Source organism: Mytilus californianus, unplaced genomic scaffold (genome assembly GCF_021869535.1).
Source record: "Mytilus californianus isolate M0D057914Y unplaced genomic scaffold, xbMytCali1.0.p SCAF_10, whole genome shotgun sequence".
NCBI classification, from domain to species: domain Eukaryota; kingdom Metazoa; phylum Mollusca; class Bivalvia; order Mytilida; family Mytilidae; genus Mytilus; species Mytilus californianus.
The window spans coordinates 25,711,179-25,729,359 of NW_026262582.1; the positions used below are offsets into that span (position 1 = coordinate 25,711,179).

General features: G+C 33.1%; 1 protein-coding gene across 13 annotated transcripts in view; it reads right to left on the minus strand.

The window, feature by feature from the left end:
• Nucleotides 1–234: 234 nt before the first annotated feature.
• Nucleotides 235–18,181, minus strand: part of LOC127717824 (prolyl 4-hydroxylase subunit alpha-1-like) — a 55,412-nt gene continuing 37,465 nt past the window's right edge. For 3 of the 13 annotated variants that reach the window (XM_052223684.1, XM_052223670.1, XM_052223683.1), the window contains 5 exons: nucleotides 10,550–10,600; nucleotides 5,336–5,410; nucleotides 2,950–3,018; nucleotides 2,316–2,412; nucleotides 235–396 (listed from right to left, as the gene is read on the minus strand). In XM_052223684.1, the coding sequence (XP_052079644.1) occupies nucleotides 311–396; nucleotides 2,316–2,412; nucleotides 2,950–3,018; nucleotides 5,336–5,410; nucleotides 10,550–10,600 (378 nt within the window). In that variant the 3' untranslated portion in view covers nucleotides 235–310. Of the gene's footprint in view, nucleotides 397–2,315; nucleotides 2,413–2,949; nucleotides 3,019–5,335; nucleotides 5,411–7,554; nucleotides 7,606–8,333; nucleotides 8,409–10,549; nucleotides 10,601–11,626; nucleotides 11,745–18,181 lie in introns of all 13 variants that reach the window. The other 10 variants (XM_052223678.1, XM_052223676.1, XM_052223675.1 and 7 more) reach the window with 10 other exon arrangements.

An 18,181-nucleotide genomic window follows, 5' to 3' on the forward strand; every position in this document is an offset into this window, starting at 1 on the left:
ATTTGGATCAACCTCTAAATTGGCATTAAAATTAGAAAGACCATATCATAGGGAACATGTGTACTAAGTTTCAAGTTGATTGGACTTCGACTTCATCAAAAACTACCTTGATCAAAAACTTTAACCTGAAAAACTTTAACCTGAAGCGGGATAGACGGACGGACGGATGAACGCACAGACCGAAAACTATAATGCCCATAAATGGAGCATAAAAACAACAATTCAACCATTCCACCTAATTTTTATTTTTTTTTTGATTATCAGCTACAGATTATAAGATTTGTAATGACAATACAATGATGTTATTCTGCTATAACTTTGTATCTTGTAAATGATGTTTTAGTCCACATGGTTTTTTAAAGAGTTGTCCATTTTCTCGAATCCATTTATTGCTCACTGTGGAAAAAAAAAGAATTAAGAATAAAGTTGTTCGTTATTCATTCATATCTTAAAGCCACAAATATGCTTTAAAAGTAAACCAGTTGATATTTGTAAGAAATAAAGGTTACACCTTTTACGTTAGTTAGATTTGACTGTTATCATTAAGTCTTTTTTGGTCGTATAGCTCTTCACCTGTGTGGGTCTTATAAATCTGTCGCCTGCAAATATTCGGCTTTGAACGTCCGTGGATGGTGGGGATGGGGTGGCGGGTGGGGGGGATGGGGGTGGGTTAAACTGGAATAGCGCCGACTTTTGCAAAATCACATAATTAAATATTAACGAAAATACAGTTTTTCGTCATTCAACGAAAATTGGTACCCCAAAAAAATAAATAAGTCACTGTAGTACATGAACATGTCAATATGTTACACGTTGTTTCATTGCTTTTTTAATTGAAAGTGTCATGTATCAATCCGATCAGTTAAGCTTTAGTTGACCCCTAAAGTGTGTTCTTTTTCTGTTTTGTTAAACTTCAGTCCAAAGTTAAAAATATTCTAAGTCTAATCGTTAAAAGACGAAAACATGTAAACCAATGGTTGTCATTGCTTGCCCTCTGTCATATTTTATTTCGTTCACTGTCGTAGAAAAAAAATAAGCCGTTGAATATCACTTTAAATTTATTTCACATTTTGTCATACCGGAGCCCTTTTATAGCTCACTATACGGTTTTGGTTTGCTAAATGTTGAATTAGGTACGTTCACCTGTAATTGGTCACAGCTTTGAACTGTGGTCTTTATAGAAATTTTCAATCATGCAACATCATCTTATTTCTATACAACTTCAAAGTCACTATGGCAGATTAACTATATGGTGAACAGTGAAATAACAACAATACCGAACTCCAAGGAAAATTCAAAACGGAAAGTCCCTAATCAAATGGCAAAATCAAAAGCTCAAACACATCAAACGAATATTCCTGACTACGTACAGGCATTTCCTTGTATAGAAATGGTGGATTTAACCTGGTTTCATAGCTAGCTATAGCTGGTAACTTCAACGTCATTTGGTCTCTGGTGGAGAGTAGTCTTATTGGCAATCATACCACATTTTCTTTTTATGACGAATGGACTTCATATTCTGCTTCACAGTTAAATCCAAGGAAAATAATGTGATTACATGAAATTGATAAAAAAACGTTTTCTACAAGTTAATAATTGAAAAATTCATAAACTTTCAAAAGACGTGTGTTAAAATCTAGTCTTTGATTGTGATAATGCAGGGTCTTTATGTTCATCTTAATACGAATACTATTATATCATCATAATAACAATGAAATCGGTTGTATATCTGTTTCTTTTGTTAAACGGTTTTGGTTTTCTAAATATTGAATGTGGTTCGAAGACATGCAGTTGGTCATAGTTTTGTACTGTGGTTTTCATAGAATGTTGTCTTATTTTAAATCATAAAATATCGTCTTATTTCTATATAATTCCGAAGTCACTAAATCAGATAAACTATACGGGGACCTATATTTGTAAAATTCAACGTCATTTGGTCTCTGGTGGACAGTTGACAATCATACCACATCTTCTTCTTTTTATTTTGAATGGACTTCATATTTTCATATTCAGCTTCCTTCACAGTTAAATTCAAGAACACTATAATTGTGATTGCATAAAACAGATATAAAAAGGTTTATTCTTAGTTATTTTCCACAAGTTAATACTTGATAAATCCCTAAACTTTCAAAAGACGCGTGTTAAAATCTAGTCTTTGGTTGCGATAATGCAGGGCCTTTTTTGTCATCCTAATATAATTATTATTATATCATCATAAAAACAATGAAATTAGTTGTATCCCTGTTACTTTAAGTGTATGTGACATGATATTTGATATTCTGATTTCTTATTTTTGTTGTTATACGTTAACTAACCCCATTTTGATCCAACAAGTACAGGACATCCTGCATGGCACATTCTAGTGTCTACCTCACCATCGAGATGTGTATTATACCAAAACGCAGCAGACCCCTGAAAAAAAAATCACAATATATTGGAAGATTGAAGCTGATTGAAATCCCTAAATATGAAGTTAGTCACTGGTTCGTTATTCGCTATTATATTTGCATTATCCAACCCGTCACTAGCTGTTAGTTCGATATTCGTAGTTTGTAATAAAATAAAGAAAAATGTAGTATTTGATAGGATTGAAAAATTGATAATCATATTTAAAACAGAAAATGCAATGGTTGAACAAAAAGATATGCAGTAACGTTTTCATAATTTCAAATTTTAATGAAAGCATTTTCTTTAATGTATTACCTCTATATGATTTAAACACAGATCCGTTCTTCATGCTTCGCTTAGAATGATCTGACAACGCTCCGTCTAACTTTTTATTCTGCTAGTTATTACATTAGCCAATGGAATTCCTCTCTATAGATTTCTGAAGGTATATATCATTATGACAAAACAATAGGATCACGAAAAGTTTTAAAACAGAACATAGAACGGAACGGATAGCAAGGCCTGGACAAATGATCTATATTTTCATTAAATTTCCATTACCTTTTTTACTGATACCCTGGCCTTTACATTAGGAAACACAGTTGCGCCGCCATACATTACATCAGAAAGCTAAGGAGAACAAAATAGAAAACAGTATAATTGTAGTTATGCCATTTAGGTCAAAATGTTGTGGTGCCAAAAATGTGTTTGGTAGTGTGAAACTCAGTCATTCTAATGGCTGTTATGTTGATGTTTCTTTTATTTTGATATTTTGGGATGGAAATATAATATTAAATATATGACAAATTAAGAAAAATGATTTTGTCAAAGTGATAATAATTAATCATGCTGATTGTTGGTTTCAAACGTTTTCTTTATGTATAACGACCCTAGGTAAACAGAGCTGCTGAATTCATTAAAATTGAAACGACACAATATTTGACAATTATATAGATATGATTCAAACGAGTTAAAAAGAGACTGTTACCTCTTTTAAAAAGAGGAGGAAGTAATCAAAGCTACAATCAAAACTCATTAACTGAAAAAAAGATTGGCATACCGTAACAAAAATACGAAAAACGACGAAAAAACAATAGTCAGCGAAACACCACTGCAATTTAAATACGGATCAACACGAAACCTGCCAAATACTGAATGTGATCTCAGAAGCCCTGTTACTAATGATAAGTACAAATTAGCTGTACTATTTTGGTCGGCTTGGGTTGGATGCTCAGAAACATTTCATGAAATTGTATATAAAAAATTTAGGAAATAGGGAAATCGATTTACTGCTCTTGTTTCCTAACCCAATGTTTGAATATCTTATTTAATTTGTATTTATTTATTCTCGTAGTTTTACATAACGAATTCTTCAATACTTTTATGTTTACAGTAAAAATTTCAGTCGCGAACGTAAAGAATTCAATTTATAAGAATTGGTACATATAATATATATTCCATACCAGTTAAATAATGTACTGTTTTCTCTACATTCCATTTTATTTTACATTAACCTTGTTCTTTAAAACGTCAATACAAACATATTACGTCACATACAGTAACCAATGAATAATTAATTAAGACTGAAAGCAAATACTATAATAAATCCAACCCTTTTGAAACATAGTGCCCTAGATTTGTTCGTATCGATAGCTCACAGATGGGATAAACAAATGTTTTGAATCTGTCTTAAGTAACTGAATACGATAATGTAAAGCATTATAAGACATCAAAATCACAAGACAATAAACAAATATTGAGCAAAAACTCGATAACTGCTAATAAAGGCGTGTCAGCAAACTAGAAAAGGTGTATAAGAACAGAAAACACTTTTTCCAAAGCACAAAAATCAATTGAACTTCCAACAAATATATACCATACGTTCTACCAGTGTGGTACATCCTGCAATACATGCAATACGTGATACACCTGATTTATTTCCAGTTGTCAAAACTCATTACTGGTTGAATTTTGGTAAGGATTTGAATCAGTAAAAGAACCAGTTAGTGAAATAGGTCCATATTATTTATGACCATTCCACTATATCATGTATATGATGATACACACAATTATGCAACTTGACATAAAACATTATAATAAGAACACTAAGGGTTTCTGTATAGGTTGAATATGCCATTATATAGAAGTTAATTATGCCCTTAAAGGAAGCTAATTTTATTTATACAAGGACGATTTTCTCATTGACAATCATACCACATCTCCACATTTATTTTGTAATAAGAAAGCTAACTATGATCTTCAATTATTATACGCAGTTGGAAAAGTGTTTCCCCATCATAGATAACTTCAATTGTTAAGATTTTGCAAACCGTTTCGTGTGTACAAAACTGTTTTCGTGTCCATTGATAGGTTGGTAGCACTAGTTGTAAAAGGATAGCATGCCGAATGTAAATGTACGTTTATAATGATAAGCATGGCTGTTGAAGACCTAAGCATGAAAAGTGTAAATATTTACAGAATGATCATAGTAATTTGCTTCTCAATCAATTCTCCTCATCTTCATTTGGTTGCAGTCTATTCTATTATATATAAAAAGGAACATTTTGTATGAAGAACAGGTACAACGATAATTCTGTAATGCAGACCTAAAAGGAATAGATTTTAAATTTGGCGATCATGATAATTATAATAATTATAGTTTCGAAATTGACAGTTTTGATCAATACACGTCATTGCTTATATTCTACCCTATGTACAGATGGCATATCCGTATCGGACCCACGACATTTATGAAGTTTTATTTTCCTTTTTTTGGAGGAACTTTTTCTTTTCTGTTTTAACGCATGAAGTTTATTACGTGTTGTTTTCATTTTTTTCAAAGCTTTTCAACTTTGTATACGATTTGACCTTCCAACTGTTCAAGAACCACTGATGGCGTTCGAAAATATGAGCCTGACATAACGAGTTCTAATATTTCCATACTCACATAAAACATAACCGTTGCTATTCTCTCCCCAGATTCATTTGTATCAGGTCCTGATGATTTGCTGGCTGCTTCAAACTGCATAAAAAAGAAGTATTTCATGTAAAATGCTTACAAACTCATCAATAAGGTCTGCATACTACATGTATGTTATATATTAAGTCTTACATAATGCAAACATAAGAAAACATTCTGAAGAGAATGAAACAAATGTCTTGCTAGAAATCGATAAAGATGTAGTAGTTCTGACTTCATTTCTGTTCAACATTGTGTTTTTACTTTACAAAATCGTTAGCATATAGCATTTCAAAGTGATAAAAAATGACAAGGGGAGAATGAAAATTCAGAAATCAAAGAAAATAGTCAATACCAGGACCAACAAGATAGTTAAGAAACTTGACGAAAAGACAAACGATTGCCTAAAACATTACATATAAAACTAAACAATGAGCAGCAGGGATACTGCAAAAACGCAAATATTACATAATAGAGAGTCAACAGATAGATGATTAACAGAATCGATTTACAGTTTTTTTTTTAAAGATTAAACATTGTAATACATGTAGATAAATGTTAAAATAAAGAGACATGATATGATTGTCAATGGGACAAAACCGCCTCGATGGTATCGTGGTAGAGTGTTCGCTTCGTGTGCCGGTGATCGTGTGTTCGAAACCCGGCCGGGTCACACCAAAGACTTTAAATTGGTTTTTGCTGCTTCTACGACAGCTTGACCATACCAGACCCGTGAACAGGCCTGCCTTTTAACCTGTCCTGCGGACATGTCTTCTATTTGACAGACCAGTCATGTCAGTCATGGGGATAGGTCTGCTTTTCAATCGGTTCTTTGGATATATATGTTTTTACAAAACTTGTTCATACATGTATGTGATAATAACCAAATGATATTCATCAATCAAAGCGGTCCTGTTTATTAGTTAACTTAGGAGCATGTTAAATTCATTTTGGAGCAGACTAAACCAAACTTAACTTTGATTGGAAGAGGTCTGGGTCGGACAGAGCAGTCTAGATTAATGACTGCGTTTAAAAGCAGAATTGGGCACAAGTTAACTTGGATGTAGAACTGGTTGTGGCGATGTTAACTTCGTCCAGAGTAAACTTCAATATTGGACCTGTCATAAAGTTAACTTTTCGGGCAGTCATAAAAACAGTTCTAGGACCAAGTCTGCTTTTTAACATTTTTTATTGACTAATCACAGTGCCCGTATTAAGACAGAATAATTACAGTTTAATTATGACTACAAGACAAAATATAAAATACAAAACATGATTTGTATGATTGATTTGATTAAAACATTGAACATATATATAATTATTAAAGAAAAAAAACTGTTCAAAATTTTGACATAACAAATTCAGCCTGACTTAGTCTGACTAATTAATACCTTCATAAGACCAGAGAAACTATATATACTGGCGAATAAAAACTAGCAATATGGATACTACTTGAAACACAAAAATATCATACAATAATAAAAATAATAATAATAAAAAGGGGGGGGGGGGGGTGGCAGCTCTTAAGGCAATTATTCATTAGTGCATCTCTTTCTTTGGACAGTTGTTTTAAAAGTTTTTTAATTATATAAATGATGTCTGTGTCTTCATTGCTTAAAAAACAAATTAATTTGTTTTCATCAGAAAGTTTACTAAAATTCTTACTATTCATCATCATCTTTCATCTTCAACAAAACATTTATGTTGATTACATTTTCTTTTACTTATATCTATGTTTTAAGTTAACATGAATTCTGTCCAGGACCGGTCGGAGCAGTCATAAATCCTGTTCCAAGTAAATTTCACCAGTCATAACGTCTGGTAATCAAGATAACAAGCTGAACAGTTCAGAAATGTACCCATCTGTAATAACCCCAGCCTAATAAAGTGTTTAACAATTAAAAACCAAAACCAAAAAACCAAAAACCAAAAACCTGTAACACTCGATATTTTATATTTGTAGATGAAAACAAATAAAAGTATTTTCAATTAAAGGTTAGATATAACTTGCAGGGACAGCTGCATGTGAATAAAGTCAAAGCCATCAATTAGGTATAAAATATGTCAACCAATAAGTAAACTTTAATCAAATTCTGATTATTGTATGAAAGAAAATAAAGACATTGAATCAAATATGGTGATCTTGAATAAGATAGTGAACTTTAAAGTTGAATTATATAAAAAAAAAAACACAGCACATTCCATACCAATGCATCTAGATGTGGTCTATACATTCCACCAACTCCATAATTTACTACCTTTTAAGCATAAAATAACATCTATTAATTAATATCTATGATTATAAAGAAAAACAGGTCATTCTAAATAAAAACTTAGGCCATGACTTTTCGAAGGAGTCATTTGAAGATTTAAAATGTGACAACATTTTTTGAGTATTACTCTATTTATTCTAATTTGGGCACTCCTATGTAATGAGAGAGAAAACAAAAACAATAAAAACACAGCAGTACGATAAAGCAGTACTGGTTTAACAGTATCTGCTGGCCATAACATAGCACATACGTTCACTATCCTTTTTTATTTAATTGTTGTGTTTAATGAATTGATGTTTGTCTATTCTATTATATATAAAAAGGAACATTTTGTATGAAGAACAGGTACAACGATAATTCTGTAATGCAGACCTAAAAGGAATAGATTTTAAATTTGGCGATCATGATAATTATAATAATTATAGTTTCGAAATTGACAGTTTTGATCAATACACGTCATTGCTTATATTCTACCCTATGTACAGATGGCATATCCGTATCGGACCCACGACATTTATGAAGTTTTATTTTCCTTTTTTTGGAGGAACTTTTTCTTTTTTGTTTTAACGCATGAAGTTTATAACGTGTTGTTTTCATTTTTTTCAAAGCTTTTCAACTTTGTATACGATTTGACCTTCCAACTGTTCAAGAACCACTGATGGCGTTCGAAAATATGAGCCTGACATAACGAGTTCTAATATTTCCATACTCACATAAAACATAACCGTTGCTATTCTCTCCCCAGATTCATTTGTATCAGGTCCTGATGATTTGCTGGCTGCTTCAAACTGCATAAAAAAGAAGTATTTCATGTAAAATGCTTACAAACTCATCAATAAGGTCTGCATACTACATGTATGTTATATATTAAGTCTTACTTAATGCAAACATAAGAAAACATTCTGAAGAGAATGAAACAAATGTCTTGCTAGAAATCGATAAACATGTAGTAGTTCTGACTTCATTTCTGTTCAACATTGTGTTTTTACTTTACAAAATCGTTAGCATATAGCATTTCAAAGTGATAAAAAATGACAAGGGGAGAATGAAAATTCAGAAATCAAAGAAAATAGTCAATACCAGGACCAACAAGATAGTTAAGAAACTTGACGAAAAGACAAACGATTGCCTAAAACATTACATATAAAACTAAACAATGAGCAGCAGGGATACTGCAAAAACGCAAATATTACATAATAGAGAGTCAACAGATAGATGATTAACAGAATCGATTTACAGTTTTTTTTTTTAAAGATTAAACATTGTAATACATGTAGATAAATGTTAAAATAAAGAGACATGATATGATTGTCAATGGGACAAAACCGCCTCGATAGTATCGTGGTAGAGTGTTCGCTTCGAGTGCCGGTGATCGTGTGTTCGAAACCCGGCCGGGTCACACCAAAGACTTTAAATTGGTTTTTGCTGCTTCTACGACAGCTTGACCATACCAGACCCGTGAACAGGCCTGCCTTTTAACCTGTCCTGCGGACATGTCTTCTATTTGACAGACCAGTCATGTCAGTCATGGGGATAGGTCTGCTTTTCAATCGGTTCTTTGGATATATATGTTTTTACAAAACTTGTTCATACATGTATGTGATAATAACCAAATGATATTCATCAATCAAAGCGGTCCTGTTTATTAGTTAACTTAGGAGCATGTTAAATTCATTTTGGAGCAGACTAAACCAAACTTAACTTTGATTGGAAGAGGTCTGGGTCGGACAGAGCAGTCTAGATTAATGACTGCGTTTAAAAGCAGAATTGGGCACAAGTTAACTTGGATGTAGAACTGGTTGTGGCGATGTTAACTTCGTCCAGAGTAAACTTCAATATTGGACCTGTCATAAAGTTAACTTTTCGGGCAGTCATAAAAACAGTTCTAGGACCAGGTCTGCTTTTTAACATTTTTTATTGACTAATCACAGTGCCCGTATTAAGACAGAATAATTACAGTTTAATTATGACTACAAGACAAAATATACAATACAAAACATGATTTGTATGATTGATTTGATTAAAACATTGAACATATATATAATTATTAAAGAAAAAAACTGTTCAAAATGTTGACATAACAAATTCAGCCTGACTTAGTCTGACTAATTAATACCTTCATAAGACCAGAGAAACTATATATACTGGCGAATAAAAACTAGCAATATGGATACCACTTGAAACACAAAAATATCATACAATAATAAAAATAATAATAATAAAAAGGGGGGGGGGTGGCAGCTCTTAAGGCAATTATTCATTAGTGCATCTCTTTCTTTGGACAGTTGTTTTAAAAGTTTTTTAATTATATAAATGATGTCTGTGTCTTCATTGCTTAAAAAACAAATTAATTTGTTTTCATCAGAAAGTTTACTAAAATTCTTACTATTCATCATCATCTTTCATCTTCAACAAAACATTTATGTTGATTACATTTTCTTTTACTTATATCTATGTTTTAAGTTAACATGAATTCTGTCCAGGACCGGTCGGAGCAGTCATAAATCCTGTTCCAAGTAAATTTCACCAGTCATAACGTCTGGTAATCAAGATAACAAGCTGAACAGTTCAGAAATGTACCCATCTGTAATAACCCCAGCCTAATAAAGTGTTTAACAATTAAAAACCAAAACCAAAAAACCAAAAACCAAAAACCTGTAACACTCGATATTTTATATTTGTAGATGAAAACAAATAAAAGTATTTTCAATTAAAGGTTAAATATAACTTGCAGGGACAGCTGCATGTGAATAAAGTCAAAGCCATCAATTAGGTATAAAATATGTCAACCAATAAGTAAACTTTAATCAAATTCTGATTATTGTATGAAAGAAAATAAAGACATTGAATCAAATATGGTGATCTTGAATAAGATAGTGAACTTTAAAGTTGAATTATATAAAAAAAAAAAACACAGCACATTCCATACCAATGCATCTAGATGTGGTCTATACATTCCACCAACTCCATAATTTACTACCTTTTAAGCATAAAATAACATCTATTAATTAATATCTATGATTATAAAGAAAAACAGGTCATTCTAAATAAAAACTTAGGCCATGACTTTTCGAAGGAGTCATTTGAAGATTTAAAATGTGACAACATTTTTTGAGTATTACTCTATTTATTCTAATTTGGGCACTCCTATGTAATGAGAGAGAAAACAAAAACAATAAAAACACAGCAGTACGATAAAGCAGTACTGGTTTAACAGTATCTGCTGGCCATAACATAGCACATACGTTCACTATCCTTTTTTATTTAATTGTTGTGTTTAATGAATTGATGTTTGTCTTTTTATATCTTTACATCTTAGTCATAGTGTTGTCTGTATTTCTTTGATTAACATTTTTTGATATCATTTCTGGGTATGTTACTTGTGTGTGTATGAATGTAGTCTGCTATATCGACCTTATTTAATAAATTTATTTTTCTAAACTAATCTGCAGTGTTCTTATGGATTAAAACATGTCCTGTTCCACATCGGTTGAGGTATCTTTCCGAGACTCTCATATGAGCTAGAGGCGTGTTAAATTGATAGATGTTGCAAAAACTAGCATCATCGTTACCCTCCATTATCATTAGGAAAAATTTCAAGTTATTATAAGCAAAGCAAACCAATGGATTTTGCACAGAGCCTTGATATGTTACGAGCACAGGTTAAAATATCACATATTTCAAATGATATGTTTTAACAGGGGCTATGTGATAGAATTGAGAATGGAAAACGGTGAATGTATCAAAGAGACAACAACCCAACCAAAGAGTAGAAAACAGCTCAAGGCTACCAATGGGTCTTCAATGCAGCGAGAAAATCACGCATCCGAAGGCGCCCTTCAGATAACTTTTTTGTTACATAGTTCATATCTTAAAATATGTTAATGTATTTTCCAATACTTAGTATCAGAAACCAAGCCAGTGGTTTAGAAAGCAATGCTAATGATGTTGTCCTTCAAATAATTGGTATTTTCGGCCTATATTGGCCCCTTAATTTTTAACACACCTGATAGTGTTCTGTGTTGCTGAATCTTTCTTTATATTCAGTTTCAAGTCCTGTTATCATTTTCACACGTGATGTTATTCTTTTGAGTATGGGATATTGAATGTCAGATAACCATGCACTAAATTGAAACAAACACAATTGATAAATATGCACTTAATTGAACAGAATTACCCTTGATAGAAAAAATATACATTAGATGTTTTGTTTTTACGTTTACGAGTATTTCTTACTCCGAAACAGTCACGACGTTGCTTTGCTGAACTTACTGATAAGTCAGCGGCGCATAGCAGATACGACGTTACAACTGTTTCGGAACTGGACAAGAGTCTGCACCTTACTCTAAAATATGTGTGCGGTGATGTCTGCTATTTGGTCGATTATTCTGTAGTCATGCTGTTTAATACATGTATAGATCTTTCTTCACGGTGCAATTTTATTCATTTTTTCTCCTGGTCTTATCAACATGTTTTTTTTTTATTATGATATGAAATAAAAAAATTGTAAATTCATATGATGGGTTAAATATTCCTGATGGCTCTTTTTAGCATTTGTTTTACAACTATCTTGTAGTGGGGTAAATGATGCTCAGTCTTCGTTGTCTGGATATTGGTTGATGGAATATTCAATTGTTTTGACTATTCTTTTGGAGTTATTTCTCTGATGATGGGGATGCTACACAGTGATTACTTTTTCAAGATAATATCCAAACACAAAAAACAATGATACAACTTCTATAAGGAGGTTACTGACGATTTCGGTTATTTGAATTATTTATAGATTTTGTTCATCCTGGTCGTTTTCACTGTTATTATTTCTCTCTATCTATTCTTTTTTTTATGATATTAGCCACACCACCAAAATTGACAACAATAGTCTTCTGTTATGAGTCGACTGACGACTCGAAATAATAGTGGGTCTTACTGATCATTTCGCTGATTACAATTTGTCTATTCCTACTAATGTTTTGATAAAGAAAACGTAAAAAGGGAAATTTGTCATTTAACGGCAATAACTCATTTAAGTCGTCGACTGACTATTTCGGCTACATGTATATATATATATATATATCCCTTTTTGTAGATCTTGTCCAGCTGATTATTTATACTGTTAACTACTAAGTTTAAAGTTGATAACAAGACACCAAAAATGGAAAAAACAATCGTTGTTTAAGGGCTAAAACTGTTACACGTATAAGGAGTCAACTAACTTGTTATTTGTAGATCTTATCTTGGTGATCATATTTGCAACCTTATGCGATTCGCTCTATTCATTTTTCAAAATGATAGCTAAAAACGCAAGATATAAGTAAGAAATTGTCCTTTGAGGGAGTGGTCTGAACATTTGATTGAAATGTACAATGGGTATACTTTGACCTTTCTTTCCGTCAGGTTTTAATAATTTTCCATACAGATGATTGTGGGCAAAGTTTGGTTCCGATTGGCCAGGCATTTCCGAATGGAGAAATTTTTTTATGTGTAAAAGTAAGGACGAAGGCCTCATACTATGGGACCCCATTAGCAAATTGAGCTTAAATGTAAATAAATATTTGTTTGAAATTTGATTTTATTAAGATCTGCTGAGTTGATTGACACAAAAACATCAACTAAAAGTTAGGGAGCCTCGATGGCAAAGTGGTTTAAGTAGTCGAACTACTATATCACTAGCATGTCAACACTGAGGTTGAGAGTTCAAATCCGGCACCTGGCAGTTGCGTTTTACTCCAATCTTAATTGACTAGGACTGTCAGTTTTCCTACCGACGGACTGTTGTTCTCTCCGGGCATTCTGGCTTCCTCCACCAATACAAACTGACCGCCACGAAATAGTGCAAAATCTAGAGGCGTTAAACATTAATCAATCAATCATCAATCCACTACTAGTTTTATACAGCAGCAATACTTACGTCATACTTATTCTATTTTAAGCTACTTGCACGGTTCCTTTACTGAGGTCTTCAAGAACTGTAGATCGTGTCATCTAAGAATAAGAAAAACAATTATCTGGTGCTAGTCATTGATTTCTATCTGCCTAATTGTTTTTCGTTTATCGTGGTATAGAATTGTCATTTAAGGGGAATAACTGATATTATAAGTCAACTGAGTATTTCAGCCATGTAACTAATTTGTAGACGTTAACAATATTTTTTATAAATTGTAGTTTCTATCTGAATATTATACATTTAACCCCGTCGCATTTTTGCGCCTGTCCCAAGTCAGGAGCCTCTGGCCTTTATTAGTCTTGTATTATTTTTAATTTCAATTTCTTGTGTAGAATTTGGAGTTTAGTATGACGTCCATTTTCACTGAACTAGTATACATATTTGTTTAGGGTGCAGCTGAAGGACGCCTCCGGGTGCGGGAGTTTCTCGCTGCATTGAAGACCCATTGGTGGCCTTCGGCTGTTGTCTGCTCTATGGTCGGGTTGTTGTCTCTTTGACACATTCCCCATTTCCATTCTCAATTTTATTAGTAGTTTTCAAATGATAACCAAAGCGAGTGAAATTACTTAAAAATTGACATTTAAGCGCAACTACTTCTAGAAAGTTTAACTTCTTTTAGATCTGGTAGGATCTGCTTACGCTTCCGGAGCACCGGAGATTACACCCGGTTTTAGTGGGGTTCATGTTGCTCAGTGTTTAGTTTTCTATGCTGTGTTTGTATACTGTTCTTTGTCTTTTGGTCTTTTTCTTTTTTTGCCATGGCGATGTCAGTTTTTTTTTCGACTTATGAGTTTGAATATCCCTTTGGTATATTTCGCTTTTCTCTAACGGACGCCATCATGACTAATTTGACCGCTAATATGGAATTTCTGTAAATACGACTTATCACAGGATGAGCAACATGACGGGTGCTTATGATGTAGCAGAATATGCTTACCTGTCCGGGGTACCTGAGTTAACCTCCGTTTTTTGGTGGGGTTCATGTTTCTCATTCTTCAGTTTTCTGTTAGCTGTTTTATTATTTTCAATTTGTTTGTCATTTTTCTTTTTATTATAATGTTGTTTGTTTTATTGGTCTTATCTTTTTTATTGTCCTTTTGAAATAAAAAAGATGGTAGATATTGACACATTTTCTTAATTTTCACTCACCTTTTCGCTGCTTGTATTTCGTAAATAGTCAATTTCATTGTCTGATATTACGTTGTGAAATAAATATATATTTGGCTTTATATTCGCCAATTCAGCTTTAACGCGAAAAATTGGAATATCAGTCATCTTGTAGAAGCAAAACAGCCTAGATAAATGTCTGTGACTCTGAAAACGTAACAAAAAACAACCAATAAAACATATAAGACAGTCGTATTCTACGATATCTATTTTTCAATTCACTTGTAGCTAAATATGTTACAGTGCATTTGTAAAAGGGATTTTGTAAAATCCCTGAATTGATTAGTGATTTCGTAAAATCACTGAAAATATTGCTAGGGATTTTGTAAAATCCATAATTACAAGATAGTTTACACTTAATACAGATTGACCATTAATTTTACATACTACATGTATACCTGTCGACTGCAGTGGCGGATCCAGAACTTTTTGTAAGGGGGGGGGGGGGGGGCCGCTAACTGACCGAAGGGGGGGGGGGGGGCCGCTCCAGTCGCGCTTAAGTGATTCCCTATATAATCAACCACATTTTTTTTATATGTAGCATATTAATAAGACAACACTTATTTGATTTTAAACTTTCCTTTGTATTGATCAAACATGTGAGAAATCTACGATGATAATAATTGACTTGTTTCGAAAGTTTGAGTCAGCATAATATGCCCAGGGTAGAGTGACATGTCTTCCTGTGGACTATTTCAATGTGAACTATCATCTTTATATTCTGCTGGATCAGCATATCGATCTAGCACAAACAGGGGTCATATTCACATCACATTAATATATTTTCGTCCGGATATGCCTTTGATACTTGCCACTGTATGACATGACCTAAACAATAAAATTGAGAATGGAAATGGGGAATGTGTCAAAGAGACAACAACCCGACCAAAGAGCATAAAACAGCCCAAGGCTACCAATTGGTCTTCAACACAGCGAGAAAATCCCGCACCCGGAGGCGGGCTTCAGCTGGCCCCTTAACAAAAATGTGTACTAGTTCAGTGAAAAAAAAAATGTCACACTAAACTCTGAAACATATAAATGAACTAAGATTAAAAAACATACAAGACTAACAAAAGCCAGAGGCTCCTGACTTGGGACAGACGCAAAAATGCGGCGGGGTTAAACATGTTTTGTGAGATCGCAACCCTCCCCCTATACCTCTGGCTTATGTAGAATAAACAAACACACAGCAATAACAAATCAATTTCTAAAAAGTAAAATAACAAAAATACCGAACTTCAAGGAAAATTCAAAACGGAAAGTCCCGTATCAAATGGCAAAATCAAAAGCTCAAACACATCAAATGAACGAAAAACAACTGTCATATTCCTGACTAGGTACAGGCATTTCCTTATGTAGAAAATGGTAGATTAAACTTATTGCATGCGGTTTTTTTTTTCGATGGTTATCATTTCAATGAACTGCCTTAAGTTTATATTTGATTTTGAAAATAGATAATTTATTTTATACTTTTCAGCAATTACAGACTGAAGCACTAAACATTAACTCGTTTTTAAATAAGACAGTAATATGAGCTTGTTTTGTATTTTTTTGTGGGTTTTATGGCAGTATGTTCCGCAATTTCGTTTATTTTTAAATTTGTTCTCACCTTGTATTAGTTAAATAGGACATTTTCAATGTATGACACAAACATTCCATAGAAGTGACTTTTATAGGGTGATGGTTTTACTTACACTGGAGTTTAGATGTACTTCACCTCTGAAACTAACAAAACCTTTAAATAGACTTATTAAGAAGGGATATAGTTACGATACTGTTGTCAGGTCATTAAAGATTGCATATTTTGGCGTTAATATTGATTCACTTATAGGGTCTTTGCATCGGCACTAAACACATTTATTTAAAAACCAGTTGTTGGCATGACACGGGTTATGTTCTTCTCATATGTTATGATGGTATGATACTAAACCCCTAACGGGAAGGATTGTGCCTGATATTCATATGATGAAGTCATAATCTTTCAATCAGTTTAATTGAAGTCTGGAGCTGGCATGTCAGTTAACTGCTAGTAGTCTGTTGTTATTTATGTATTATTGTCATTTTGTTTATTTTCTTTGATTACATCTTCTGACATCAGACTCGGACTTCTCTTGAACTGAATTTTAATGTGCGTATTGTTATGCGTTTACTTTTCTACATTGGCTAGAGGTATAGGGGGAGGGTTGAGATCTCATAAACATGTTTAACCCCGCCGCATTTTTGCGCCTGTCCCAAGTCAGGAGCCTCTAGCCTTTGTTAGTCTTGTATTATTTTTAATTTTAGTTTCTTGTGTACAATTTGGAGTTTAGTATGGCGTTCATTATCACTGAACTAGTATATATATTTGTTTAGGGGCCAGCTGAAGGACGCCTCCGGGTGCGGGAATTTCTCGCTGCATTGAAGACCTGTTGGTGGCCTTCTGCTGTTGTCTGTTCTGTGGTCGGGTTGTTGTCTCTTTGACACATTCCCTATTTCCATTCTCAATTTTATTCCTCCTAAATAAAGCTACAGATTTTGTAAATATCAATGTATATACTGATGTTTAATTCTAAATTCTAAAGGGGGCGGGGGAAGGGGGTGTATCTAAGAAATGAAGAACGTACCAGTATCAGAATCTAATGAATTCTGGGTTATGTTTTTAAAAGCATACACCAAAACGTTGTGATTGGTTTAAAACATTCTAAACAATTGAAATTCAACCAATGACGTAACGTTATTTTCATTTTGGTGTACGAACAATGAGATTACCCATAGTGCTTTAGATTCTGAAAAGGCGTAATTAGTAAACAGATTACCTTCATATTCTTTCTACATAAAGTTTTATACTTTCTTATCATATCCTCCTCGTAGAAGATCCTCGTGGATGGCATAATCATTATAATATTTGTATTTGGTTTTTCTAAAACCGTCACATTGTCCAATATGCTATTTGCTCTTGATTCGAAGTACTTAAAATCATTCTGGAGTCTTTTATTTTCTGGTTCTAGAAGAAAAGAGATATCTATGACAATATATAAGATGTAAAACATAATTACACCCAAAATCTTCATCAGAAGCTATGTTCATAAGGCTTTTTCAAACATATATGTATCGTTTGCATAATTAATCCGATGATAACAAAAGTAACGGACCAAAAGGTAAATTAAAAAAGGTGGAAGTTCATAAAAACAGACTAAATCAAACGTTAAACTTTATCAACCAACGGACTGCAAAACAACTGTAACATGTGTAATGTATTGGTAAAATATGGATCCGATTTCCACGGAGCATAACATCATGTTGGAATCGGATCCAGATTTTACTTACATACCGTTAGAAACGTTTCATCAATTGCTCCTCTGGATTCGGATCCTTCTGTAGTGTCGGGATACCGGGTGTGTTACAGCTGGGAACAATATATCTAACGGGAAATGAATCTGATAGGCTTTTCAGTATAAAATTGATAAAATC